The sequence below is a fragment of the Catharus ustulatus genome, chromosome 5, assembly GCF_009819885.2.
Source record: "Catharus ustulatus isolate bCatUst1 chromosome 5, bCatUst1.pri.v2, whole genome shotgun sequence".
Lineage (NCBI taxonomy): Eukaryota > Metazoa > Chordata > Aves > Passeriformes > Turdidae > Catharus > Catharus ustulatus.
Window position 1 is genome coordinate 27,722,623 of NC_046225.1, and position 26,607 is coordinate 27,749,229.

The 26,607-nt window shown below is 42.4% G+C and overlaps 1 protein-coding gene across 21 annotated transcripts in view; it reads left to right on the forward strand.

Moving 5' to 3' along the window:
- The window catches only part of EPHA5 (EPH receptor A5), a 261,517-nt gene that overhangs the window by 190,752 nt on the left and 44,158 nt on the right, over positions 1-26,607 (forward strand). For 13 of the 21 annotated variants that reach the window (XM_033060576.1, XM_033060572.2, XM_033060570.2 and 10 more), the window contains 6 exons: positions 3,087-3,192; positions 12,442-12,507; positions 18,588-18,655; positions 19,983-20,108; positions 21,120-21,305; positions 24,835-24,896. In XM_033060576.1, coding sequence (XP_032916467.1) covers positions 3,087-3,192; positions 12,442-12,507; positions 18,588-18,655; positions 19,983-20,108; positions 21,120-21,305; positions 24,835-24,896 — 614 coding nt within the window. The remainder of the gene's footprint in view (positions 1-3,086; positions 3,193-12,441; positions 12,508-18,587; positions 18,656-19,982; positions 20,109-21,119; positions 21,306-24,834; positions 24,897-26,607) is intronic. The other 8 variants (XM_033060577.2, XM_033060580.2, XM_033060584.1 and 5 more) reach the window with 3 other exon arrangements.

The window sequence follows — 26,607 nt, forward strand, 5'->3', positions numbered from 1 at the left end:
TCAGATCATGCCTATGGAAGACTATTGTCTGTGTTTTCCTTGGAAATTTAAATTCGCCAATACTTCAATTACTCTTACTCCATTTTTTTTTAATTCACCATCTTTGAGAAAAAGATGCTGAGTTGTCTTTTCAGTGCATGCTACCTTTTAAGTCATAATAGATTTTCAAGGAGTCATTATACATGTGCAAATGTAACTGTGGAGCCAGTGGTTAAGTTAATACAGTGAAAATTGCATCACAATGCAAGCATTAATGCAGTAAGGACAGTCTATTTAATTTATTTCTTATTGTATTAGCCATTAATTGTGCCCTATAAGTAGCAACCAAATCATCTTATGCCAAAAAATTATTCTGTGTATTTTTCTCAGTTGGAAAGTTTCTAGCTTAGAGTTGTTTGAGTAACAGTGTACTGGTCTATTAATGAGTAACACATGAACTATATGTACATTTGATCTATTACTTATGATCCTGGTCCAAAAATAATAGCACTTTCATAAAGCCCATCATGTAACTATCTGTGTTAATTAGGAATTTTGGAGGACATCACGTGAAAATATTTTTAGACACTAGAAATTTTGTGGGTTGTTTAGTCATACCCACATCCCAGTCTTTTTTACATTTTAAAGGCAGAGGAATAGGTACTTCTCTGATATTAAGGAGTTGCTGGCATAGTCAGAGGAATACCTACTGTATGGTCCCAAGTTTGGGAATTCGAAATTGTTGGTCTGTTGGACTCAAGCTCTGGCTGAGGCCAGACTTAACCAGATACTTTAACGCTTAATATGATTGAAATACAATATAAGCCTCAGTATCTTGCAAAAAGCAGCTCTGTTTGACATTTAAAACCTTATAAAAAGCATTTTTTCCCCCCAAGCCCTATATAAAGTCACTATAAGTGTCAGGACCATGACCAGACTCCCACTACTTTCTTGCACATCCTAGAGATTTTGAAAGTAAGTACAGATCGAAATCTCACTGCTACATCAGAGTACCCAGATCTGAACTTCTTGTTAGAGCCAAAGCAAATGATTTTTATTCAGGCACAGATGAAAACCTTTTAGTGGCTGTTCCTTGAAACAAAAACACTCTCAAAGTTGTTTGGACTGAACAACAGGTTTTGTTTCCAGGTTGCAAGGTTTCTATAGTTATCTTTAATACAAATGCAATGGAGGAAAGCTGTAAGCTGTTTTGAACTTCCCTCTTTTTCCTGATTTTGGGAATTTTTGCATACTTCTTCCTGCTTGTGCAATTCTGTAAAGCACCATGAAGGCTTTTTTTTTTTTTTTTTTTTTTTTTTTTTTTTTTTTGAGTGGAAGGTGTTGCTGGGTGTATCCACTTGTTGCTTTATCCTTTCCGAATGCCACCAAGCTCATCTAGCCCCAAAAACTAACCTTACCAAGACCTGGGTTTTGGCTGGATTAGTGAGCTTATCTAGCTGGTGTGCTGGATGGGAGTAGGAACATATCACCAAGCTGAGAAGGGGCAATGCAGGGGTGTGTGGGTGTGTGTCCCTGACTTTGAAAGGCAGCAAGTCCCAGCTTGGCTCATGAATTCAGCCTTTTCATCTGCCATAGATCACAGCAGAATTTGTCTCATTTCCCCATCCCTTGAGCTGTGCAAAAGAACACCAATCACTGCTTAATGTTATCCTTTAAATGTTTTTCTTTTTAATTATTTTGTCAAGAAAGCAGTAAAATACCATCTTAAGGAGCCCCCATAACTTTGTGAGACTAATAAAATCTCTGGATGATGGCAGGGGTTTGGAACAGTTAAAATTAAATATTTAATGTATCAGGACCAATCTTTCTGAAATCACTTACACTTCTGTAGCAGGTGCACCCCACTTGTGGTTAAGCACCAGAGAGCTCCCATATGAAGACCTGTTTGAATCCCAGTGCACATCAATTTTTAATGCCATACCTTTCTGTCTTTCTTTTCCTTTAACAATTAATATGGGACTATATTCAGTTATTTTATAGCTTTCATAATGTTAATCCTGTGCTCAGGACCTTTTATTTAGTTCAACCATTTAGTTAAAGGTTTCTTCAGTATGCAGTCAATTCCTGCTGCTCTCTGGGATGGATGAGGCTTCATCCTGGGCTGGCACAAGGTTAAGAGTTATAATGAGGTTTTCCCTCACAGAGCAGCAGTTCCTATGCCAGAGAGCTGGTTTTGCAGGGAGGATGTGAGATTTGTACACTGGGGTGGTTATATACATGCAACTAATTAAGCTGGCAGCAAAGAGGGCGAGGTGAGAAGACTTTCATTTCTGCTTGGGAACCCAGCATACAAACCTCTGGGGGAAAATGGGCTCCTTCTCCTGCCGTGTAGGGCAATAAACAAGATACAAGTGGTATTAGCATTTCTATTTTACAGCCTACAGGAGCTTGCTCACTTGCTCTTACTTGACCCATGTCAAAACTCAGTTCTCAGTCAGGTCTCCTGACCTTTCTGCTGGCATCTTTATCACCTGCCTTTTGGCAGGCGGGCTCTTTACAAGGCACAGACTAGGAGAGTTTTGCTTCCCCAAGTTTTGGCCAATAAAAAATCCAACAAGTGTATGTGTCTTAGCAGCTGTTTTACAGAGGGTACCTTATGGCCATGTGATAGAGATGCCACAAGGAGTTACAAGGAGTTAGTTTATAATTGTTTATAGCTTCCTGAAGTGCAGGTAATTATTTTTATCTTGTAGATTTTGCTTATGTCTGTGAGCAATAACATGCCATAAATATTCCCTCTGAGTGCTGGGTTTTTATTCAAATGAGAGCCTTTTGGGTTTTCATCTTTTATCTCTGATTTCTAATGCAGCTAACTCAGGGAGAAAAACTTTCTGAAGTTTCTGAATTCAGCAATGAGATGCAATCTTGTTGGATTTTTTGGCTTAGTGTTGCATGTGGTTTTGTTTCCTTTCCACCCATATCCATTCCAAACTAGAAACAGACAGAAAAAAGAGAAAAACACAAACCATAAAAGAAGAAACGAACTGATAAGACTTGAAACCTCGCTAGCAGCTTCACTAGAAAGACTTATATGGATGCTGACTGTCATTTTAACCCTAATCTCCATTTTATGTTTCTCATCTCAGCAGTAGCTGCATCCAGCGATGAGAGCCAGATTCCCATAATTGTTGTGTCTGTAACAGTGGGAGTCATTCTGCTGGCTGTTGTTATCAGTTTCCTTCTCAGTGGAAGGTAAGAGAAGCAGCTGTGTATTTATACTTCTTCAACTTTTGTAATAACTTTTATCTGACCAGCTGATTAGTGTGATCTAGGCAAAAGCAGCATGTGAACAAAGCTGTCAAGTGCTAGTCCTGTAAAACAATACGAGGGTGGGCTGATTGATCTGTTTGAACAAACAGAAATGACAAAGGCACTCACAGATGTAATTCATTTTCATCAGTCTATAGGCTGGCCCTGATTATTTGACTTGATTCTCAGAGGAGTGTTTTCCCATTCCTTTAAAAATAAACAGAGCATGTTATTAGAGGTAAAATATCTTCACTCCCATATGTTTGCACTCAGAACTTGAAATGGACTTTACTCATGGAGAAAACTTGACTTCAGGAAAACACTTCCATTAAAAAAAAAGAATAAATCCACTGAAATGGCTAAATGTCCCACATTTTGGTCAGATCTGGATTTCATTTTTCATGTGTAGGATACTAATGTGTTCCCCAAGTGTTAGTAAATCATACAGAGTTTCCCCCAGAGGGAGACACTCTGCTTCAAACCATCCCATTGACTTCTCATGTGCTTAAACATAGGCAAGTGATGAAAGCCTGGGCTATACCATCTTTGACAACTCTAATGGAAGTTGATGGAATTTTTTGATGAACAAGAGATTGTGGTACTGGGACAAAATCTGGCTTGTATCAGGCAAAGTTTGTACTACAACATCAAACTTGTTTGGCAGCCAGCATAGAAGGCACTTTTTTCATATTCTACATGTATATTAGTACATTTTTTAGTGGCAGTAGTCAAACAATGCAATATTCTTCATGCATATGTGAAGTACACCAAGCAGTGTGAAGTATTCTACAAAGCGATGTGAAGTACATCTGCTGATAAGGCTAAATTTGTTTCCAGTGCAAAATAAACATTTATGCTTCTGAAGTACCCATCAGTCCACAGTTGCTTTTATGATACAGGTCTGTCTTAAGATCAGGTCTAGCAAGGTAGCTGAAAATTACAGGATATTGTAAGCATTAAGAGATGTTACAGACACAGAGGAACTGCACTGAATTTGTTGGTTGAAGGTCTTATTTCGCAGAGGAGGTAAGGTATAGTCTGCAAATGCAGACCAGTGAAATCCTGCCAGGCTGAGCAACTCTGTCCCTAGGCATAAGGCATCCATGAAAGGACATGGACAAAGTTATTTCCTGTCTTGAACTGTAAGTGTGCTGCCAGACTCATCTCCAGTCAAGGTCAGAGACGGACAGTCTCTTCCAGTTCAGCTGTTCAAGTTCCTGTTGTCTTCTTTGAGTGACTTGTTTGGCTTAAAAACAGAAAAGTAAATGCTTCTGTCTCCGCGAGAAGCATGTAGCAGGAGAGAGGAATGGGGGCTGGGGGCGTGACGGTGAGTCAATGGCTACAGGCAATTCACACCAGGGCCTACAGGAAAGCTGTAGTCAAAAGACTTGGCTCTGAACACTCTAGACAGGATTCAAGTCTCTCCTTAAAGGCTAGAGGTTATGATGAAGTTCCTCTTCAATCAGAGCAGGTGGATATGAGCTGTGGCTTCCTCCAGCCTGGATGTGTGCTTGTATTGGCGCAAACAGGAGAATGGATGTGTGACTGTAGGGAAGCTATGGATGTAACTGGGCACCTCTACAAGGAAGAATCTGGGGGCTAAATGACAGGTCACAGGGAATCACAACTGTGTGGCTGCCAGTAGCTCCTGCTCTTCCCGCAGTCGTTGGCAATGGCTCAGTATTCCCTGAGGAGGATGTACCCTTGCAGGTCTGCTTTTCACTGCTACTCTCTCTAGTCTCAGCAAGCAGTTGCAAATCCTGAGCCATTTTTCAGCAGTTCTCATTAGTCATGTCCTTCTGTCCTCTTGTCTAATGTGCTTTCCAGGATGTGCTTCCTCTTAGCTCTTTATCTCTTGGTGTACTTATAAAAGCCCTTGTTGCCTTTGGCTAGAGTTTTGATGTTGCCTCTGCTGCTACCTTAATCCTCCTACCTTGTAATCACACTGCCCTCTGTGGAACCCAGGGCAGTTGCAGCTTTCTGGAACCTTCTTCATGGTGCCATGCTGGATGTCTTGGAAACGCAGACACAGGGAGCTGAGCTCTTCAACCATTTTTACGTTTTCAACCCTTCCCCTAACAAAAGACCATAGTCCCTCATTTGGAGCTGCTGGAGAAGCCTCCCACACCAAGATTTGGTCCATTATTAGAAAATTGCCTTCAAAACCACAGGGCTTCTCCACCAATTTGAGTTCCCATGAATTTTAAAGCCCAGCTAGTACATCGAGTGATTAGTGAGAACAGCAGAATAAACCCCAAAAATCCAGAAAGATGACAGAGAATTTGAAATTAAACAAAGTAAAACAAAGAAATTCCTCTGATTTAGAAGAAAGCAGAGATACCAGGGAGATGTGTTACTCATGCTGGTTTGCCTTTGATATGAATTCAAGACAATTTGTGGAGTAACTCTCCTAATGTGGCAGCAGGGACAATAAATGTGTTCCAAGTCATGGGATAATCCCTTTCTGCAGCAGTTAACCTGTTTCTGGAAGATGCTTTCCTATTAAGCCTCTAGAATGGTTATGTTGTTCCAGTGCCTGGGTCCAGGGGGGTTGCATTTTCTTTTCTAATTCTTTCCTGTATCTACTATGAGGAGAACAGCTATATTGAACTCCAGCTGGAATCATTACTGCTTGCCACACCAAACTGTGCAAAGCCCAGGCTCTGTCTTGTCTGTTGATGTAAGAGAGTTCCCAGGGTGTTCCCATGTCCCTGAGAGGCCTTGACACCTCAGGGTATTCCTCCCCAGGATACTGTATGACATCTCTTTGCACCTATCCTCCCAAGTCCCAGGCTGCAGCAAGCAGAGGTTGAGAGCAGTTCTGCAGTGCAAAGTGAATGTCATCCTGCTCTTGGTAGTTCTGAAAGGAGTTTCCAGTCATAGGCTGAGGAGTTTGCTGGAGTCTGCAGGTCTTTTATTTTTTGCTAGGTTCCCAGAGGCAGGACCACACCTCTTCCCTTTTTTTGCTTTCACATCTCCGCAGTTTTCTCTCTTCCTTTGAATGAATATAAGTAACAGCTTGGTATTTCCCTTTGGCAACTGGCCCTAAACCAAAGGTCAGTTGAACAGTAGTTGTGGTGGCATTTCTATGTGTCAATGTCCATCTGTGGAAATGCACTTTGCATCTGAAGCTGGAGATTCCTGGGAATTTGAAACTGAATGTGCTTTGCCCTAAACAACTAAGCTGCATTTCAGAGCTGATTTACTTGCAGATGCTCCAGAAAACTTCCTGTACATAATGCATCCTCTGACCAAGGTAATAAATGCCAAACCAAATAGCTGATCATTTTTTCAAGTTATCCTGTTCCTTGTATCAAGGGTATATTAATAATATAACTATCAGGATTACAAATCAAAGAGATTGGTTAAATCAAACTGTAGATGTCTCAGCATAAAAAAGAGAAGGGAATTGAAAATCTATTATTAGACCAGCTACAGGTATTGAATTAAAGAACACAGAGTTGTTATTATCTTTGTTTTGTTAGGATTATGTGTTCTCAAAAGCACAGTGCATTTTACAGATAGAGCAAAGCAAAAAGCAAAAGACATTTTGCTTCCCAAGCAATGTCTGAATTAGATGTCCATTACCATCATTATTCCTCATTTAAGTATGTATTAATATAAAATTATTATTGACTATTGTTTTAAAGTCTGTGTCGGACAATCCAGTGACAAAGATCTTTGCATCCATCTCACAGGGAGCAGTAAAGTGCCTCAGTTGTTGTTGTGTGGCATCAGTCTCTTTCTCCCTACAAAGTGAGGTAAGGAGCCAGGTTTTCAGCAGTCTGGGGAGGAGATCAGCTGCTCCAGAGCAGTACCGCAGTACCCCTCTTTTGTCCTTCACATCAATCCCTCTTTGCAAAACAGACTAGGTATTAGGGTGAATGTTAAGAGACTGGTCCCTCCAGTACCCCAAGCTTTTCAAACTATGTAGCACTAAACAAAAGCATGAGCTTTTACAGAGTAAAGGGGGAAGATATTGGGTCAATGCTGTGCATGTTTGCAAAAGCTGTTCAAAACAGCCAAGTCAACTGTGCATCTGCATTTATAGCCAACTACCCATTATGGATGACCTTTCTATCTCAAGTGATCTTCCAAAGAACCAGAGGGAGCTTTTCATAGAACTTAGGAAAAAAAATACGGAAGCAACAAAAAACTGCCCCTCACCGTGTGTTATGCATATATAGAAAGTCTCCTTCTGGCAAGAAGCTAGCCTCTGAAAGACAAAGCAAAGACAAATCTTGCCATCTGGGTATTGGCAATTAGAGGCTCTTACATTAGTGTATCAATCTTTGACCTAAGCTGATTTAGACTTTTAAATATCCATGCCTGTGGTGACAGAGGGCTGCTTTCTGAACACAGATATGTGCATGATGTTAAAAAATGTCTTTCAGGAAGTGGAGAGGGCGAAAGATTGTGGTGTATATTCCAGGTCCTGAGACAGTGTTTACAACCTTCTGTGATGTGGAAGGTCAAAATGGATGAATTTTTCCATGGCCTCCCCCCATTTTCCAAGTTGTGTCAGGGCTTAAAGTAGTTTGCTTTTTCATTATTTCCATAGAAAATGGGAGACAGTCTGTAGTTAACGGTTTTCATGGAGAATTTTTCCGGCATGATTCACAATTTTTGTTATTTGGGACTTTTAAAAGGATTTTTATCTCTACATTCTTTCCTGCTTGTCTTTCTTCCTGCAGGATGTTGTCGCCTGTGATTTATAGCCACTTTATTATGCTACCTACTGCCAAATATTCCCCATGATTCACCTGACAAACGGAAGGATTTTGTTGAGGAAGCTATTGCTCTGCCAAGTCAAAATTCCCATCCACCAAGAGCAGGCAGTATCTAGTCCTGCTTCTGATGGGGTCAAGGTTTTTACTACTTCCACTCCTATTAACAGCCTCTTTGCTGGTACATTTTCCCAGAGAGGAGCAGCACTGGCGTACAGTACTGCTTTCTGAAGGGAGAGTGCTCCAATGCACCCTTCTGCACAGGGTCATACCTTGCTAGGGCCCATGTGGAAATCTGCTGCCCATAGCATGCGTCTTTAACATCCTGTCAAGATCAGCTTGTCAAATTTGGCTGCTCCAACACCTCATTCCTCTTCTATTCTAAACACTTTTTGGCTTAGTGCAAACTCGCTGGGCTCCGCAAGGGAGCCTGTGCTCTGCAGTTTTGAGACGCGTTTAAGGACCCATACATATGGATGACTTTGGCCCAGAAAGAAGGTGAGAGTTGACCAAATCTGTAATTAAGCTCCAAGTTGTTTCTGAGTTCCTCTGGCAGCAGCCAAGGGAATAGGCTGGAAGGGCTGTGACGAACAGATAAGTAATTGGCATAAGCTTTGTCTGAGCAGGGAAAATGGGGGGTAGTGGAGCAGTAAGTGACAAAACCTCCTTGCCTTCTTGCAGATCATTTTTTTCATGGTATTGTGCAAGTACTATTTCCACTTGGAGAAGGGAATTTTTCTTCCCTTCAAGATGCAATTTGTAGCAGTTTGAGGCTCCTGCTGAACACCCCTTGTGTATGCAGTCTTTGAAAGTGGGATTTTGCAGTGTCTTCTCTTGACTGTGGAGTGGGTAGAGAATGAAGAAGGAAGTCAGACTCTTGCCCTTCTGCACTTCTGAATATGTGGATGTTTCACCTTGCTTTGAAATCAGTAGTGTGACCTCTGCTGGGGCTTTGCCATGCACTTGGCCTCTTACCTAGAAAAATGGTTATCTCTGCTTTCTTAAGTCTTAGACATAGAAAAAGTATAATGCTGAAGGTCTTTCCAAGTACAGTCCCTTTCCCTGAAGACATTGCTTTCCTTCCCCATAGTGACTGCATAGCTGTCATCTGCTTGGTCTTATCCATTCTCAGTTGTTCTCAAACAGTGCAGAGACATACTTTAACATATAAACTTCAGCAGGAAGTCTGGGTGACTCCTTAAACATTCATATATTTTGGGACAAAGTGGAAATTATTCCTAGCAGTTCACAGTGTGTAATGCTATTTCTCTGATGTTTGGAGCAAGCATGTTGACTCAGGAATTGCTTGATGTAGCTCTGGCCTCTTGACCTGGAGATTCAGGAAGCAGTCATTACCATCACTCAAGGCTGTATGAAGGATTAGAAAAATATTCCCAGGCACCCTCAAGTATTTCAGTCTCTAATTGCAAGCTTCTGAAGAATATCCCATTAGAACAGCTTATTAAAAGCAACAAATGAGACTTTCATTTATCATGATTCCACGACTTCAACTTATTGTGCTTAAAAACTACATCTATATATGGGCAGCGCCTCTCTGAATTCTATCTAGCCATTAAAAATGTAATTTAATTCTCTGGGTCATCTACAGACTTGTGGTAAATTAATTACATTAATTGCAGTCACAGTTGCTGGGGCCCAGGATATGTATACATTTCATTAACCAAGTCCAGGGTTTGAAACAATGCCAAGGGTGTTGGTAAGTGCTCCTTGCACAGGTTTATTAAAATTTGCTCACTAGACAGTTGGGTTTGAAAACTACATAAGCATTGTGGGGGTCACCTTAGCTAGAACTGGAGGAGTGTTGTCTCTATGTGCCTGAGATAACTGAAAGCAGCAGAGTTAGGCTGGCCAAGGAACAGGGCAGTGGCAGCAGGCCACAGAGGTCCTGGAGGTGCAGCTTCAGGTTCCTCTACTATTTTTTTTCCCATCTGCAGACCTTTCCTTGAAGCCAGGGCTAGAAGCAGATATCACATTTGGTTTCAAGCAAGCTTGGCATTTGGAGATGGTGTCACCTCAGAGCCTATTCTTTCCCAGTAAAGGGGATTTAACACTGCAGGTGTTTTCTCAGTGACTTTTGCTGTTACACAGACACATCATCTGTTATCCTGCAGTGGGTAAGAGTAGCTCCTGACCAGTAGCAGCCCCCACTAGCTCTCTTCATAGTTTGCTAGTAGATTCAGGGAGGTTGGAGACTTTGCAGATAAACTTGATGTATGTAGTGCTTGGTTCAACTCTACTCTCCAGTATAGGCCAGCTTGCTGGCTAAAGATCTAAAACTCTGAAGAGGTCTGGCTGTATTTCATTAAACAGCATTTTAATCTTGTCTGCATTCAGCTCCTCAGTTTCTAGACTAAGAAAGTCCTGCAGGAAATGAGGAGATAGGAACTGGGCCCCTCCTAGAAGCCATTAGGCACCCAAATCCAATGGCCACGAGATGCATCATGGCGTTGCTTGAGTTGAACATCGGTGTTATTTGCCTCAGGATTTTTATATTTTGAAGTTTATCTGCCAAATCTAGCCATCCTTTTAACACAAGTAGTAATAAATCTTCCTTTGTCCTGACTGTTCAGACCACTTAGTAAGTTCGCTTACCTATCCAAGTGCTCCTTGTACTGGAAAATGAATTTTATTGTCTGCTGATCCAGTTTAGTTTGTTTCCAAGCACTTTAGATTTCCCCTAATGCTAAACCTCAGAGTATTTTGACCATAAGTGCACAGCTGATGGGTTTGTTAGGAGCAAGGCTACACTGAAGTGCATTTCTCTTGCCCTTTTTTTTTACTCTGTATAAAGAGAGTGAGATCTGAAGTACTCTGGATTCAGTGCAGGAGACTGATTTCGTCTCAGAGCAGCCTTGTTGCTGATGAGTTCTCAAAGAGTTTTCTTTGTTCAGGGAAACATTGAGCTCTTTTATTTTTAAGGAAGTGGATGGTTTTCAGGTTAATTGAACAGTTGTTTGGAAAACTTTGACTTTGCACACCGAGTGGTATGAAGGTGTGGGAAGGTCTGGTGGCAGCAACCATTAGAAAATGCCTGGAGGAAAAGGGCCTCCTAGCTGAAAAATAGGCTAAAGGGTCACAGCCAAACTGATCTTGTGGAGATGCACCAGTTCCCTGCACTCAAATCCTGCAAGATTAAAAGAAGAAAATAGCAAAATTGACTCAAGATGTATAGTGCTGTGCTTGGGTTCCCTTTGTGTGCATTTGAGTTTTGGATCTCTGGTGTTAACTTGGATCTAGTGGTTTAGTGAAGGCTGATCTGCTTCCATATTAGTATGAATAAGCAAGCTGGGGCATTATGAAAATAGAAAATATTGTCAATTATAGTTAGAGATATTGGCATTGCTGTTTAGAAAATGTTAACAAGTTGTTTTGCTGATGCAAAAGGAGCTTAGAAGACATTCTTCACCAGTTTTAATTTAAGTAAGCACATAATCCAGTGTATAATTCTGTAAATCATTGCATGCCTGAAGTTATTTTACATCATAATTTAAGGCAATGCAGTTGGAGAGTGCTAATTTTGTCTAAATAAACTATTTTAATGTATTTAGGCATTGCAAGTCATACTGTATAAAAATCTGACGTGCACAGGATTTTTTTCAAGAATGACTTGTTGTGATGACTGAGGAGAAATGAAGAGCTCTTCAGCTGACTTTAACTGGAGTACACCTACACTACTGGGTTCCTGCTTGTACTGAAGTCCTTCCTGTTTTTTCTTCTCCACTATGTTCTTTTCCAGGGTGAACTATCTTAATAGATTTGGCAACAGAAAAATTGTCTGTGTAAGTTCTCTGACAAGGATAAAGGACAATTCCTGATGTTTGCCAGCATCAGATTGAGAACTGATGCCAGGCAAACCCATAGCCTGATTCAGCCTTCAAAGGCGAGCTGTGGGTACATGGAGTGCCTTTCAGTTCACCATATTTTGAGTTGATTTAGGCTGCATGCTCTCACAAGGTGCTGTTTCTGCAGATACCTGACATGTGCAAAGCTTTGCTGGTACAAGGAGATGCAGAAAGGGCTCTGTGAGTACATGCATAAGGATCTGCAAAAGCAGGGCTTATATTCAACCAGTGCTTTTCCTTTTGTAAAGGCAATTGTAATTGTACCATATGTATGCTTGTGGAAAAAAAATCATTTTTCCTGCTTCAAGGTAGGTGCTTAAGTTTAAGCACATGACTGGCCCCATTAATCCTAATGGTGGTACTCCAGTAGAGGAAGCACATGGTTAATTGCTTTACAGCACCAGGATCTAGACACTCTCCCCAAGGGATGTTTCACCAACAATAGCATATGCCATGAAATTTTTGCAGCCCAGGGTGTTCAGGTCCGCATAATAATTGCAGTAAGAAGGAAGAAATACATATAAACATGTTGTGAATGTATTTGCACCTTGCCAGGCTGGTGGGATTATTCCTTATCCTGGGCCTTTTTGTTTGCTTTTCAGTTGCTGCGATCATGGCTGTGGGTGGGCTTCTTCTCTGCGTGCTGTTGCCTATCCGAGCCTAACATGGTCAGTGTTCCCACCCGTGCTGGCTCCTACTTCATGTCCTCCGTCCATGTTTTTCTGTGCACAATTTGCCTCTCCTTTCCTTTCTTGTATTGGCCTGGAAATCATTTTCTCATCTGATCTCAGTACCCAACTTGTCTATCTCAACAACTGGAAATAGTGTGACCTGAAGCAGAGTGTATCTTCAGCAAGAGCAGGGATCTCAGGGGCAAAAACTCGCTATGTTATGCCATGATCAATCCAGATACTGCAGCAGGTGTCTAATAAAACACCACGTATGCTGGACACCCATCAAGTTCCACTTCTTGTCATCCAAAGGGGCCAGGGAGAAGTAATGTGCCCCCAGAGGAGGCAGGGGATAGGAGGGAGTGGAAAGGTATTTATTTAGTGGCATGTGACATGCATGCCAGTGGAATGAAGTATATGTCATGGACATGCATGTCAGTGTATGACATATGCAGCAATGACATGGTGCCGCTTACCCACAATATGCTCCAGCCGCACTGGACATATCTCTGTGGGTCTCCTGAGGTGTGTGTCCATGCTGCATGCTATCTTGTTCTGCCACCATTTGGGCTGCCTCACCACTTTCTACTCTCTTGTATTTTCCCCTCTTTTCTATGAGTCAAAGAGGGGGTGATTTTAATTTCTGTTGATTTGACTGGATGCAAGTTGAGTTGCTTCCCAAAGAAGAATCAACTGTAATATTTGTGTGGGCAGAGATCTTCCTAATTCTCCTAAGAGATGCATGTAATCACCATCCCCATCAGATAGCTACTTGAGACCACAGAACTTCTGAGACATCCCACATTCATTGTTAAGCTGGGAAGTTTTCTCAGCATAGCTGGTCAGAGGTGTGGAACTCTTCTGCTGTGTTTTCCGGGGGATGCTGAGGCTTTGCATGGTAGTAGTTGGGTCAGTCCCTTGGTGCAGTCCCTTGCTGTGGGACACAGCAGTCACTAAAGTGGACCATTTTTGGGTCCTCTGGTGCTGTGTTTTTGTTTTAATAGAGAAGGAATTTTGGTTTTGGTTATTTTTCCTGGTGGAGCATTTTTTACTTGGTTTTTTGTGACTTTCCACTGCTTAAGAGTAGATTTAGCAAGCAAGGATGCTCTGCTCAAAGTGTGTGCCTGTAAAAAGCTTTTCTGGTGTGTGGACCACTGTTCTGGCAATGATTGCTCTGAAAGAAAACCTTACAGTACTTCTATTGTCTGTCATGCCTGTGGCATCAGTGCACAAGCAGTCCCTTGCTGCCAGTCATTCTTCAAATGTTCTCAGCAAGCCCCCCAGCTGGAGCATGACAGCAATGGAAAATAGTTCTCAGAGAAGACCAGAATTGGACTGGATGGCTAAGAAAACCTGGAAAACACCCTATGCAGGTTTCCTCCTAAGGTGCAGGGAGATTAAGGTGGCAGCAGGTTGAGAAATGGGAAAAGTCACTTCAAGGCACAGATGCCATCGTCTGTGCTGCGGGAAGGCACAACAACCTCTTTGGAGAGATTTATGGAAATCACTTCAGAGGGAGCTTCCTGCAAGAGGGGAAAACAGTATCTTGTTTAAATTATTTTTAACTGTGCTGATGGTGGTTTAGGAAAGCAGGAAGTCATTCAGTGCAAAGGCAAGGAAAGACTAAAGGCTAAAAATACCACTGCTGGATTTGTGAAGCTTTCTTTGTAAGGCATCCAGGTTAACCAGGGGTCAAAGACAGGGTCCCACAGTGTAGAGGGGAACAGCAGTGCTGGGAAAGCAGCTGAGAAGATTGTGAACCTGCAGCCCTTAGGAAGGGAATCTGTCCCATTCCTCTCAGGCCAGCTGTTTTCTGTATCTCCTAAACTGAGCTAAAGGTCTTTGCTTGTCATCACCAGACCTTTTACTGCTCTTTTGATATTGTACAAGAGAAAAGTGAACAGAAAAAGGAATGCAACTTCCAGTACAGAAGCTGTTCAGTTTACACCAATCCCTTGAGTATTCCCTGTTTTTTTGATACTGAATTTATCCTAGGATTGCAAGCAGGAAAGGCACATGCTGAGAACAGACCAACATCACTAGTGGTATTTTAACATCAATTTTGCCTTTGTCTCTCAGTATCAGTGTTGTTCGTGAAGGATAAAGCTGTTTACTGAACAAGTTATTGTCTCCACACATGAGCTGGGGTGACAGGATCTTGGCCAGATGGAGAGGTCCATGTTTGTTTGTTCCTCTGTATGGAACACAATCCTGCCCTGCAACACGTATGCAGCTTTATTGCTTTAACATCTTGGAACAAATAGTCTGAAATAAGCACTAACCCCTTGTAAACAACAACTTTGCAGTTTTGCAAACCTCCTGTAAAGTGACAGCTTGAGATGGGTTGGAAGCATTCCTCTAAGTTGATTTATTGTAAAAGACATGCTTCAGAGTGAGGGTCTCACCCCTGAAAAAAAAGTGTTTTGTCTCTGTTTCAGAGAAGTGCATATGCTTCATTTTATCTCATGTTTAAGAGATTAAATACATGTGTAAGTCTCTGCAAGACTGGAAGATTGCATGCTACTACAGGGCACAACCTGTTCAATGGTAATGACTGCACCTGGCAGGGTGAAGTCCCTTTCCTCATCAGGACATCAATGCTGTCCATCCCCACCTGCATTTCCAGTAATGCCTTGGCTGTGTGCTGAAATGCTTTAGCCTATACCTGTAAAAACAACTATGTAAAGATTTTTTCATACCAACACCTAGAACTTGATATCCAAGGTCCAGGTTCACAGTCCCCTGGCTGCGTCTTGCCTGGGTTGTGACCAGAACGGTGGCCCTAGCTAGGGAGATGAAAACTCTTTCCCTTGGGGATTCTGTGGTTTTCAGGGGAATGCCTCAAGTGGCTAAAGGGCCACACACAACCCAGCACAGGTGTCCTGAAGCACAGGGCAGAAACAAAAGAATCTCCATCAGTCCAGGGAGACCAAGCATCTTTTTGTCTTACTTCGCAAAGGATGTTTCTCTGTGAATCGGCTTCTGTCATGAAAGGGAGTGGGCATTGGTTTCCCAGCTGGATTCTTCATCTCTCTACCTGTCCATTTTATATTTTATAAACCTATATAGGGATCATTTTGCAACTTCGCTTTTATAACCTGCTCCATAAATATTTTACAAGCTGCCTGCCAATCTGCAAGTAGTTTTTAAATAAGACATGATGCCTTAAGAATATTTAAAGTCCCACTTTTCTTTTTTACCCCTGATACTTTTATTGAAAAACACAGAGCTGTGCAAGGAAGACATCTGCCTTCCACATAGACAAACCCACGACAGGAGTAAATGAACTGAGATTCAGGTGTGCTGGTGAATTATGTTAACTCTTTGAGTGTCTCCAGCTCAGTGGGAGATGAAGTGAGTGTCAGGATCTTTATGTTTTTGCTGTGTGTGGTACAGAAAAGATACAGGAAATCTATGGTTTGTACAGTGATAATAAACTAGAGAACAAGTCTTCCATCACAGCTTTTGATTCACAGCTTAGCCAATAAATATTAAGAGCAAATGCCCAGAAACTGATTATTTCACAAACAATTGAGAGCTTATTTTTCTCCCAAAACATATTGCAAAGCAGCATTATTTAGATACTTTGATCTCCAGTAAGATTCACAAAGTGACTCCAGACTGTTAACCCAAAATTGCAGATTTTTGTGGGATTTAGCTGGGGAAAAAAAGGAAAAAAAATGCTTGTATGTGTTATTTAAAGCATCTGAAGGTCAAGAATGGAAGAAGCACGGTTTGGTTCCAGTCAGTGTGGACTCTGAGTAGTTTGAGAAAGTGTGTGAAGGGCACAAGTGATGGCAGGTTTTGCAGTAAGCTTTATTAGTGACACCCAACTGTTGCTTGACAGTCTCAGTCCACTAGCTGCCATTTCACTTTGACATGTCTTGTCAAGGCTTGTTTTAATGATGTTTCAGGCATCCCAGAGCCTGATTTCATATGCTAATGTGTTATGCTGCTGTATGTGTTACCCAGCTGAGAGAAGGGGGCAGTTGCAGCCAGCTAGTTTGCATTGGCCCTTAGAGTGCATCCATCGGCAGTAAAATGTGGACCATTGTACATCAAGGTGTACTTGGATCATTGTATGCAGGGGATGGTGTCTTTATGTCTCCTCCGTATTTATGGTCAAGTAATAGGAAGATGCAGGTCATAGAAAGGATGATGTTAGAAAACCATTTTTACAGGCAAAGTGCTCCAAACCTGAAGAAGGGATAAGGGCATTTACTCCAAAAGACGAAACAGAAGAAGTATCAGATACATGCATTTGGTAGAACGATGATTTGACATATTTGTGTATTTTTAAAAGGTAAATTGAGTCATATGGCTCCATCCAGAAAAATTAGTTCTGCAGAAAACTGATGTGACTTCGGCAACTTGCAGCAGAAAAAATTGAGGTTGCCAGAAGTGAGACTTGATGTTGAGACTCATCTCTCTATTTAGTTAAAGGGGAGGTCATATGATGAAGAAGAAGGATCCATTCTCATCAAGGGTTCATGAACACCAGAATGTGCTTTGAAATGACCCTTACTCCCAGCATCTCCATGTACACCTAGAGCTTAGGTTTTGAGTTAATTATGCCAGACCCCATCTCAGGAAATGGCGCTGCTGCTTTCAGAGCAAGGCGGTGAGCACTGACATGGTGAGCCATGTCTCTGGGCACCTCAGTGCTGTTTTTGTGGGGTTTGCATTCAAAGTGTTACAGTCTCAGCTTGGTTGCTGCTGCTGAGATCATACCCTGCATGTATAACCTGGCTGTTTATCAAGTGCAACCTGATTATCTCCCTGCCTGTGTCCCCAGACTGCCTGCCAGCCTTCCCTTGTCTTTTTGATCCATTTCCCTGCACTTGCACAACCTTTGCGATCTCTTTTTCCTTCCTCTCCCTGTGGCACCAGTCTCCCTTTATCCCCAAGGTAAGCTTCCTCTTCCCCAAAATAGCCCCAGAGGCTCATGTTGCTTTTCCCCTCCTCAACTGTTCAGCATCCAGCTCTGCTGAGTGCAGCTCAATGGTGGGGTCTCATTGTGTCCGGGCTTTTGTCTGTAATTAGTCATTTCACAAACCCAGTGCCAGAATCCTATAGCCGAAAGGCTGCTTGGCCGCTTGCATCCAGGCAGACAGCAGTTCCCTGTAATAGGACTTCATGCTGAGGGTATGTTTCATGCAGATGCCTGTTACTGTCTCCTCCTAATTGCAGTTTTGTTCCTGCTAATCATATGCTTCTCCTTGCTGTGAGTGATGCTGGAGTGCTCACATGCCCCTAGCTCAAAAATCACGGAAGCAATGGAAGAGAGGTTTCTCAGCTTTAAGTGTCTTCTTAGTGGCCTGAGGCTTTCTTTGAGGTGTGCCAGCTAGTGATTCCACAGCATGCTGGCTGGCTTGCAGGTGTCTGTTCCAGGTTTTTCATTTGACCAAGCAGTGTCTTTCTGCATGTTCATGCAGTTTGCTATAAGGATGATCCACTTCTTCTATCCAGTTACGTTATGAGGTCGTTGGAAACACAGGCATATATATGTGCATCCTACATACCTCATCCCGTATTTTTAAGTATGTGTGTGTGTGTTGTGTGTGTGTGTGTGCGTGTTTGTGTGTGTGTGTGTGCGCGCAGCAATTTTTCTTGCCTATGCAGTTACCCTGGGGCTTCCATGTGGTTGTCTAAGTGCAGCAGATCTCAGAAATGCCACCAAAGCACACAGTTAATGCTAATGCAAGACTATCACATAATTTTAATGTTTCATTCCATTCCCCTTTCATTGTCCTTCCTGTTCCTGCTTTTATTCTTCTTAATAATAGCTGCATTAAATGTCAAGTAAAGTGGAGCTGCTCAGAAGCATCTGTGGGATTTGGAAACACAAGTCCAATTCAAAATCCTTGGGCCTTGAATCCTTGAATCCCATCACGGAAATTGTAACTAGTTTGATGAGCTAAAGCTGAGACAGCAGCAATAGTGTCATTAGAGAGGTTAGGTTCATGACTGCTCTGGTTTTTTGTGCATTGTATGATTCAAAGAATGAAGTTCTGACATACCAGAGACAAAAATACTCTTCTGTTGTGGTTGTTTTTTGGTTTTTTTTCTTTCTCCAGGCGATGTGGTTATAGCAAGGCTAAGCAAGATCCAGAAGAAGAAAAGATGCATTTTCATAATGGCCACAGTGAGTAAAGAGCAAGCATATATGAAATTTTCGCTTTCTGTGGTAATGAGAAATTCAACTGAGAGGTAGTTTCCTGAAAGAAAAAAAGAAAAATCTGCTTTTACTGGTAATTCACTAAAGGATTTTTTTGTGCAAACGATCCCCACCTGCCCCTGCTGCAAGCCCCACAGAGAACTGAAGATTTGAACAGTCCTTATATGTGTTGAGCTATTCACACCTGTATGTTTGCACTGGATCTTTCTAGTGAGCCATTTTGGTTTGTTCCTCTGCTGTGTGAACCAAGATGTTATTAATTTTTTCTGCTCAGCACATAACATACTCAACATTTTTGTGGTCTGGATGCATCAGTCCAAAATACCTGTTTGAAACCTTTGCTTCACCCCAGGCAGCTGTGAGGACCAAGCCCATGGCTACTCTTCAGCTTGGATGTCTCTGCAGAGATGTGAGGAACACCTATTTCCTGCATCTAGGAAGCTTTCAGAAATGTGTGTTAATGCCCTTGTATAGAAAAACCCTCTGCGGTGATGCCAGAAAGTAAATCTCATGGTGGCTATCAGTCATCATCAAGAGCTGTGAGATCTGGGGATGGGTAACGCTGAGGTGCCTTTTGGGGTGGAAAAGGCGAACACATCGTGAGTGAAAGTCAAATTTCCATTAGTGCTATGTAATGAAGGCAGCAGGACGCAAATCAATTAAGAGCCACAGTGTAATGTAGCTGTCTCATTAGACTGATGAACAATTCTTCATCTTCTTAATGATTATCAAAACAAACTTACAATATGGATAATGAAATTACTTATTCCTCTCAAGTCCTGGAGAAAAAACCTGCTATTGATTATATTTATACTGATACAACCCACAGGCTTTGTACAACTGCAAATATGCAGTTCTTTTAAATCTCAGTAACTCTGAAATAATGTGGGTGATTGATTACCTAATGTGTGACTGGTAGGGCATAATTTATTTCAACTCTCCATCAACCACCATCCATCCAACTTGCTTTACAAGTTCCTACTGTAACATTTTGCTATTTGTACTTTTCTTCCTGGTGTGCCTTCTCTAATTCCAGAAAGGGATTCTTTTCCAGATACCACACCAACCCTTACACAGCACCAAAAGGGATTTTTTAGCTGCACATCATTCCTACTGAGCACTATTGTGCTTTTCTAAATATGCTGAAGTTGCACATATGTCACATATAAACTAAATGCCTTTTTTCACCATAGAAATAAATTTCCAGTGGAGCAGAGTGCAAGGGACAAGAGTGTGTAATGCCCATTTTCTGTGATGTCATGTGCCATTAAATGTGCTTAATTTATATTTGCAGTTAAGCTTCCTGGAGTGAGGACCTATGTTGACCCCCATACCTACGAGGACCCTAATCAAGCTGTCCATGAGTTTGCTAAGGAAATTGAAGCTTCATGCATAACCATTGAAAGAGTTATCGGAGCTGGTATGGAAATGCATTCCATGACCCTTAACAATGTGAAGAGTTGGCTTTCTTAGCATGAGAGATCTGGGATGGGCGGAGAAATATTTGAACTGTTAGGTACCCTGCAAGTGAAGGTGAGCATGTTCCAGCTGAAGTTTGGGACAGACCTGTCATTGTCTGCAGTTTTGAAGTGCAGGAGCTGAACTGAATATGTCAGAAAATAGTCACAAATGGTCAGCTGAGCTATTTCAATGGTTGCTAAGGGAAAGGAGTCACTTATAATTCACGTTCTTTTTTACCATTTGAACCTTTTTATCCCCTAACATTAAGGTCAGTCTTGAAGCAAAAATTGAAAATAAGAGGTCACCCTGGACATTAAAAAAGCATAAGCAAAAGCCCAAAGCTTTAAACTTCTTTGATTAAAAGAAGAAGCTTCCATTTTGTTTCAAATAAAACTGTTTGTTTCAACTGCATGCAACCTTAGAAGTATTTTCTGTCCTCTGAAATTGTGGGTTTGGACATAATTTAGTGTTCACCAGAAAAAAATCCATTTAGGTTACTTTTTGGAAAAGGTAGTAATAAAATTGTAAAGAGTTTATAGTCTATAAAAATGTATGTTACTATGAAACGGTGACAGCTTTCCATCTATGTAACTTACCAAATGAAGGTTAACAAGCAAGTGGTTTGAGTTTTACAGCTATCCACACAGAACAGTGGTATAGGATATGATAGGACTCTTTCATATAGTAGACAAAAATGATTAAAATTATGAAAAAACCCAGTGGAATACAAAGCATAGCTCTTTAAATATAAGGAAATTACATTTTTACTCAAAGTTTTTTTGTGTTTATGAATTACTTGGCTTGTGGTACAGTGGCTGTTTGAGGTAGTCAGCACTGTGATGTTCAGCAGTTCATATTCATGGATGCAGGCTTTTCATCAGCCAAGGCTGTGCTGCATCCTGTAGACAGGGGCATATCATGTGTTCCCTTGATGTGGTTCAATCCCATTCTTCCGCATTTTCTTCTGAAGGTGAATTTGGGGAAGTCTGCAGTGGACGGCTGAAACTTCAGGGAAAGCGTGAGTTTCCAGTGGCTATCAAAACCCTGAAGGTGGGCTACACAGAGAAACAGAGAAGAGATTTCTTGGGAGAAGCAAGCATCATGGGGCAGTTTGACCACCCCAACATCATCCACCTGGAAGGTGTAATCACAAAAAGTAGGTACAACTCTCTGAATTCTGTCTGATTAGAGAGCTGGTCAAGGGCGAAAGACTTAGGTGATGGCTGTTCTGAATGCACTTTTAATAATTTCTGAAAAAAAAAGTTTTGCTTTCCAGAAGCAAGGAAAAGAACGGGACTGTAGGTGAAGATGACAGGAATGTATAAAACCACAGTTAAAGTAAGCTCCCTCTGGGATCTGCTAGAGATGCCCCTGATAATAGTTGACCGTGGTGCTGGTGTATGGGAAGGATTGAAGGCATCCCAGCATGAGAGTTACTGAGGTCTGACTGCTCAGTTAGCAAAACTGCCCTCTGTAACTTTTTCAGCCCAGTTCTCCAAATTACAGTATGCACTAAAGATAAGGGCAGGGAAAGGGGCACATCCACATGTGCCCAACACAAGACTGGTGATGCTGTGCTGAGGCCATGGGGAATGTGTTGAGTTGTTGTTGCTCATCCATTTTAGAGCCTTGGAGGATCTACATTATTTGCATCAAGGATTATTTTGTTGAAAATGACTACTTCTTTATTTTAAGATGTATTTTAAGTGAAGAAGCACCAGCCCCACAGGTGTGAAAGGCTGTCTCCCCTCCTGCCTTCATGTTTGGCAATGTCAGCGTTTGCTTAGCTGCTACTGTTCAGATGGTGGCATTCAGGGCCATGTGCTGCTCTCAGTACCATTTGTCATTCCTCAGAGGAAGTGTCTCCAACGTTAGTTCTTTTTCAGAGCTGCAATAGAGAAGGTACAGAGGCTCCAGCTGTTTGTCCTTCTAACCTCCACAAAATCAATGCTATTTTGTAATCAACAGCCTTTTCTCGCATTTTTCCTTGAAATTGCATTTCCTAAAACTTTTAAGAAAAAAATAACCTGAATGAATTTCTCCCAAAATTTTGATAAATACCAAAATCTCTTGGGGACACTGTGTAAGAGCTCCAATTTCTAGCCCTGCAGGGATGTGGAATATTGAGCAGGGAGCGAGTGACGATTGTACATCCATGAAAGCTGCTGCTGGCATGGGCCTGAGTCTTTTTGGCTGCTGGGGCCTCAGGGGATGGTTGGAAATCCCACTTTTAGTGAAAATGTGCCTCTCTAGCAAGCCACGTTTTATATAAAGTGGGTGTTTTCTCCAACAGCTGTGGACACACAGGGAGCTCTGCTTCTAAATTGAACTTGGAGCAACTGGAGTTTAGAGTCATGGGGATGTACACACCCAGAGCTTCTCATTAGCTCAGTAAATGTTTGCTTATTGCACTCAATTTTTTTTCCAGCAGACATCTGTGCATCTTCATAAGTTTCTCCTTTTCTTTTACATGGACCAAAGCAACCTTTATGAATCACAAAGTATTCTGCTCTCTCAAAGTATTTAACTTCTTTTACTCTTCAGTATCTCAGTCATTGGCGTTTTGTAGAATCAGATCTTTAGGGTAAAATGTCTTTACTGCATCATTATTTGGAAGTAAATTAAGTTAAATTGAATTAGGCCATTTTTAATTCTGAATGAGAATATTCTTGTATTTAACTAATATATTTCAAATGCACATGTTGGTTAATTCAGACTAATCATTGCCCCCTTGCAGACAAACTCTCAAGTTTACAAAGGTAGTGATAATTTTCATTTGTATCTCATTTGTTTGCGCTGGTAGTGTGCACATTGCATTAAGGTGCACACCACTGACATGAGTGTCATCCACATACATTTTATATATGTATGTAATGCCAGCAGGAGGAAGCCCTGGTGACACAGAGAATCAGCCCAACACTTTGGAGAGGCTAATGTTTACTTTTAATTTACTTTGTTGAAAATTCCTATTTGTGTCCTTATTTCCATGCTTTTGGATATGGAATTCATTTTTTCCATGCTTGCTGCCAACCTGCAGCAGTCAGATAATGAAACATACGTGCCAGAAATCTTACTTTTTTTTTCTCAATGGCATCCAAAAGCAAGAGTCTGCAGGAGGTCCCCCAGGGCAGTGGCATAACAAGACATCATTCTCACTGCAGCACTGCCTTGAAGTGTCAGAGATAAGAGGCCCCATGCTGCAGTTGGGTGTTTAGCTTTTAAAAACAAACAAAAATTTTAACATTTGAGATATCGATGCAGTTTTCTTCCCTGAAAAACCACTGGAATGTTTACCATCCAATGGCAAGGGCCCCTGAGATGTCTTCTCCCTCCTGTGTTCAACCTGTGTTGTGCATAGACAGATGGCTGTCATCTTAAAGATAGGACCCATTGTTTCATTTGGGATTCAGCATTATTTTTCATGGTCCCTGGGTGCATTTTTCATATCAAAAGTAATATTTTGGGCAAGTTTCAAGCTTGGGCAACAGCTGTGAGAGTAATTTAAAAGAATTGAAGCAGCACATGTTTTTCATGCTGCAAAGGTAGTGTTTGCACAGCAGAGTATTTTGATTGACAACTTCACAATTACCTTTCTTATATACATAATTAAGCAGTAAATTAGGCAAAATAGTTAAGGTAATCAAAAATGGGGAAATTGAGATCTATCTAATCTATCTAACGGTAGGTCATGCTGATTTTTAGTATTTACCTTCATGTGCATGTTATGACACATGGCAGCTCTCATTGATCATTTCTATAAAAGACATTTATAATGAACTTTACAAATAACTGACAGCTCCTCTTTTGTCTGTGCTTCATGCTAACTAATGGAAATTGATTTAAATAAAAAATAATTTACATGTTCGTATGAGATTTCACTGAATTGACAAGGGCTGGACCACAGCACATCAATTATTGCTACACTATTGTGGCAAGATAGTGAGAAAGTAGATAAAAACTGAGCAATAACTATATATAATTACCATTTAAATGACCTGAGACTGAAAATTAATCAAACAGATTTGGAAAAACATTATTATTCCTGCCAACAATAGGAGACTAGGTCTTTTGTTAAGAACTTTTACTTTGATTTAGCCTGCGCTCATTCCACACTTCACGAGCTTTTGTTCTGCAGTGTAATATTCCTTTTCTTACTTCCAGATGTGTTTACAAGGGTAGTCACATGGAATTACCTGAATTACAAGGAATGCAGACCAGTCCTTGCTTGGTCTCGGTTTCAGTGGCTACTAAGCCCAAGCTTCAGATCATCCTTGTTGTTCTTGTTGGGCTCCTGTTTTTACTTCAGGGTTTTGAAGCTTGAGGGAAGGGTCCAAAGACTTTGTTGTGTGCTTGCTCTGCAAGCTTTCAGCTTGTTGGTGGAGACAAGAACAAGGCTGCCTGGATTCAGCTTCCAATGTCCTTCTCAATCATCGTCTAAACAGCCTAGGGGTTGGTACCCCATCCATAATATGGTATTACTTTTTCATCCCCTCCTCCTCAATTTCCCTACTTCTCTATACATTCTGGGAACAACTTTTGTCATCCTGCTGGGACAGCAGTGTCTTGGTTTATATTTGCTGTTGCATGGCTGTATATCGAGATGCAGAGACACTATTAAAAGACTTTTTTATTACTCATGTTTTTAGATAAATTCCTAACAAACTCATGCACTTTTTCTTTTCCAGGCAAACCAGTAATGATAGTGACTGAATACATGGAGAATGGTTCTCTGGATACATTTTTAAAGGTATTACTTAGATCCTTTTTCCAGGAGGACCTGGAGACTTGGTTAAGGTTTGGGTTCTTTGTAAATGGTTAACGTCAATGAAAATTATTTCTGAGTGTTGGTGCTGTCTGGAGGCAGGAGGAGCTCAGTTGTCCCTTTGATCTGCATTTACACAGTGTCATGAAGGACCAGGTAATGCAATGATAGAAACAGGTAAGAATAAATTGGAGGATATTACATTTATTTTAGAAGGCAGTGGAAGTATTAACTTAGCCTGCAAAATGTGGTGTAGTTCAAGAACAGATCCATACTGCAGCGTAGCAAACCCCAGACTTGTCAGAGCTTTTCCATGAAATGTAAGAGCTAGAGAAGGGAGAGTGGAGAAGTGGTTAGAAATGCCATGTGGCAACATGGAGAGAAGCACCTACCCCCTCAAGTGTTCATGAACCCCTACAGGTAGGATTTCCATCCCGCTTGGTGACATTCAGTTGCCTGACTGAGAAACAGCCCAGCCTGATGGTCTTATACACATGTTCACTCCCAGGCACAGTCTCTTTATCAATCACCAGTAGATGCAGCTCACTCCTTGATCTCAAATTTAAAGAACTACAGTAGTTTCACGAATACAAGCCGCACGGATTATAAGCCGCACCCCCGGTGCCTCGACAATGTTGCTGTCTTTGTCAATAGATAAGCCGCACCCCGAATATTAGCCGCACTTTCGTTCGTAGCGAGAATCCGTGCGCAGCTTTCACAAATTGGCCATTTAGCAACAGGATCGCGGCATAGCGGGGTTTACTGGCTCGGGGCGGGGCCAGGCAGGCTCGGCCCGCTCATGGTTGCCGATAGGGGTGGATAGCCCGGCTCGGCGCTACGGCTTGGCTGGGCCGGCCGGGCGGTGTTGCTGCCGCCGCCGCCACCAGGCTCCCTGCTCCCGTCTGCACTGCCACTGCTGCGTTTGCTTGCCCTGCGGGCGGTGCTGCTGCCGCCGCCGCTGCCAGACTCCCTGGCTCCCCGCTCCCGTCTGCACCGCCGCTGCCATGTTGGCTCGCCCTGGCCGGCACTGCTGGCCGCCGCACCGCCGGGCTCCCGCACGCTGCTAGCCCTGGTTCCCCTGGGCTCCCGTGCACTGCCAGCCCTGCTTCTAGGGGGCTTTTCCCTGCCGCCGGGCAGCCCCGCGCCGCCGGGCTTCCTGCTTCTACTATCCTATCCTATGCAATGTGGCTCCCGTGCACTGCCAGCCCTGCTTCTAGGGGGCTTTTCCCTGCCGCCGGGCAGCCCCGCGCCGCCGGGCTTCCTGCTTCTACTATCCTATCCTATGCAATGTGGCTCCCGTGCACTGCCAGCCCTGCTTCTAGGGGGCTTTTCCCCGCCGCCGGGCTTCCTGCTTCTGCTATCTTCCCCTATGCAGTCGGGCTCCCCTGCACTGCTAGCCCCAGTTCTCCCGGGCTTCCCCGCCCTGCTGGCCCGGGCTCTGCCGCCCTCCCTGCCCCGCCCTGCTGGCTCAGGCTCTGCCGCCCGCCCCCAACACTGCTGGCCCCGCCTCTGCCCGGCTTTCCCACCTCAGCCGGGGCCGGCCGGGCTCCAGCTTGGCTTGGGGCTGCCGCGGACTCTCACTTCCGTGTTGGCAGCTTTTAGAATTTTGTTAATGTATTAGCCGCCCCGGAATATTGGCCGCACGTCCGGGTTTCCACCAAAATTTTGGTCAAATTGGTGCGGCTTGTATTCGTGA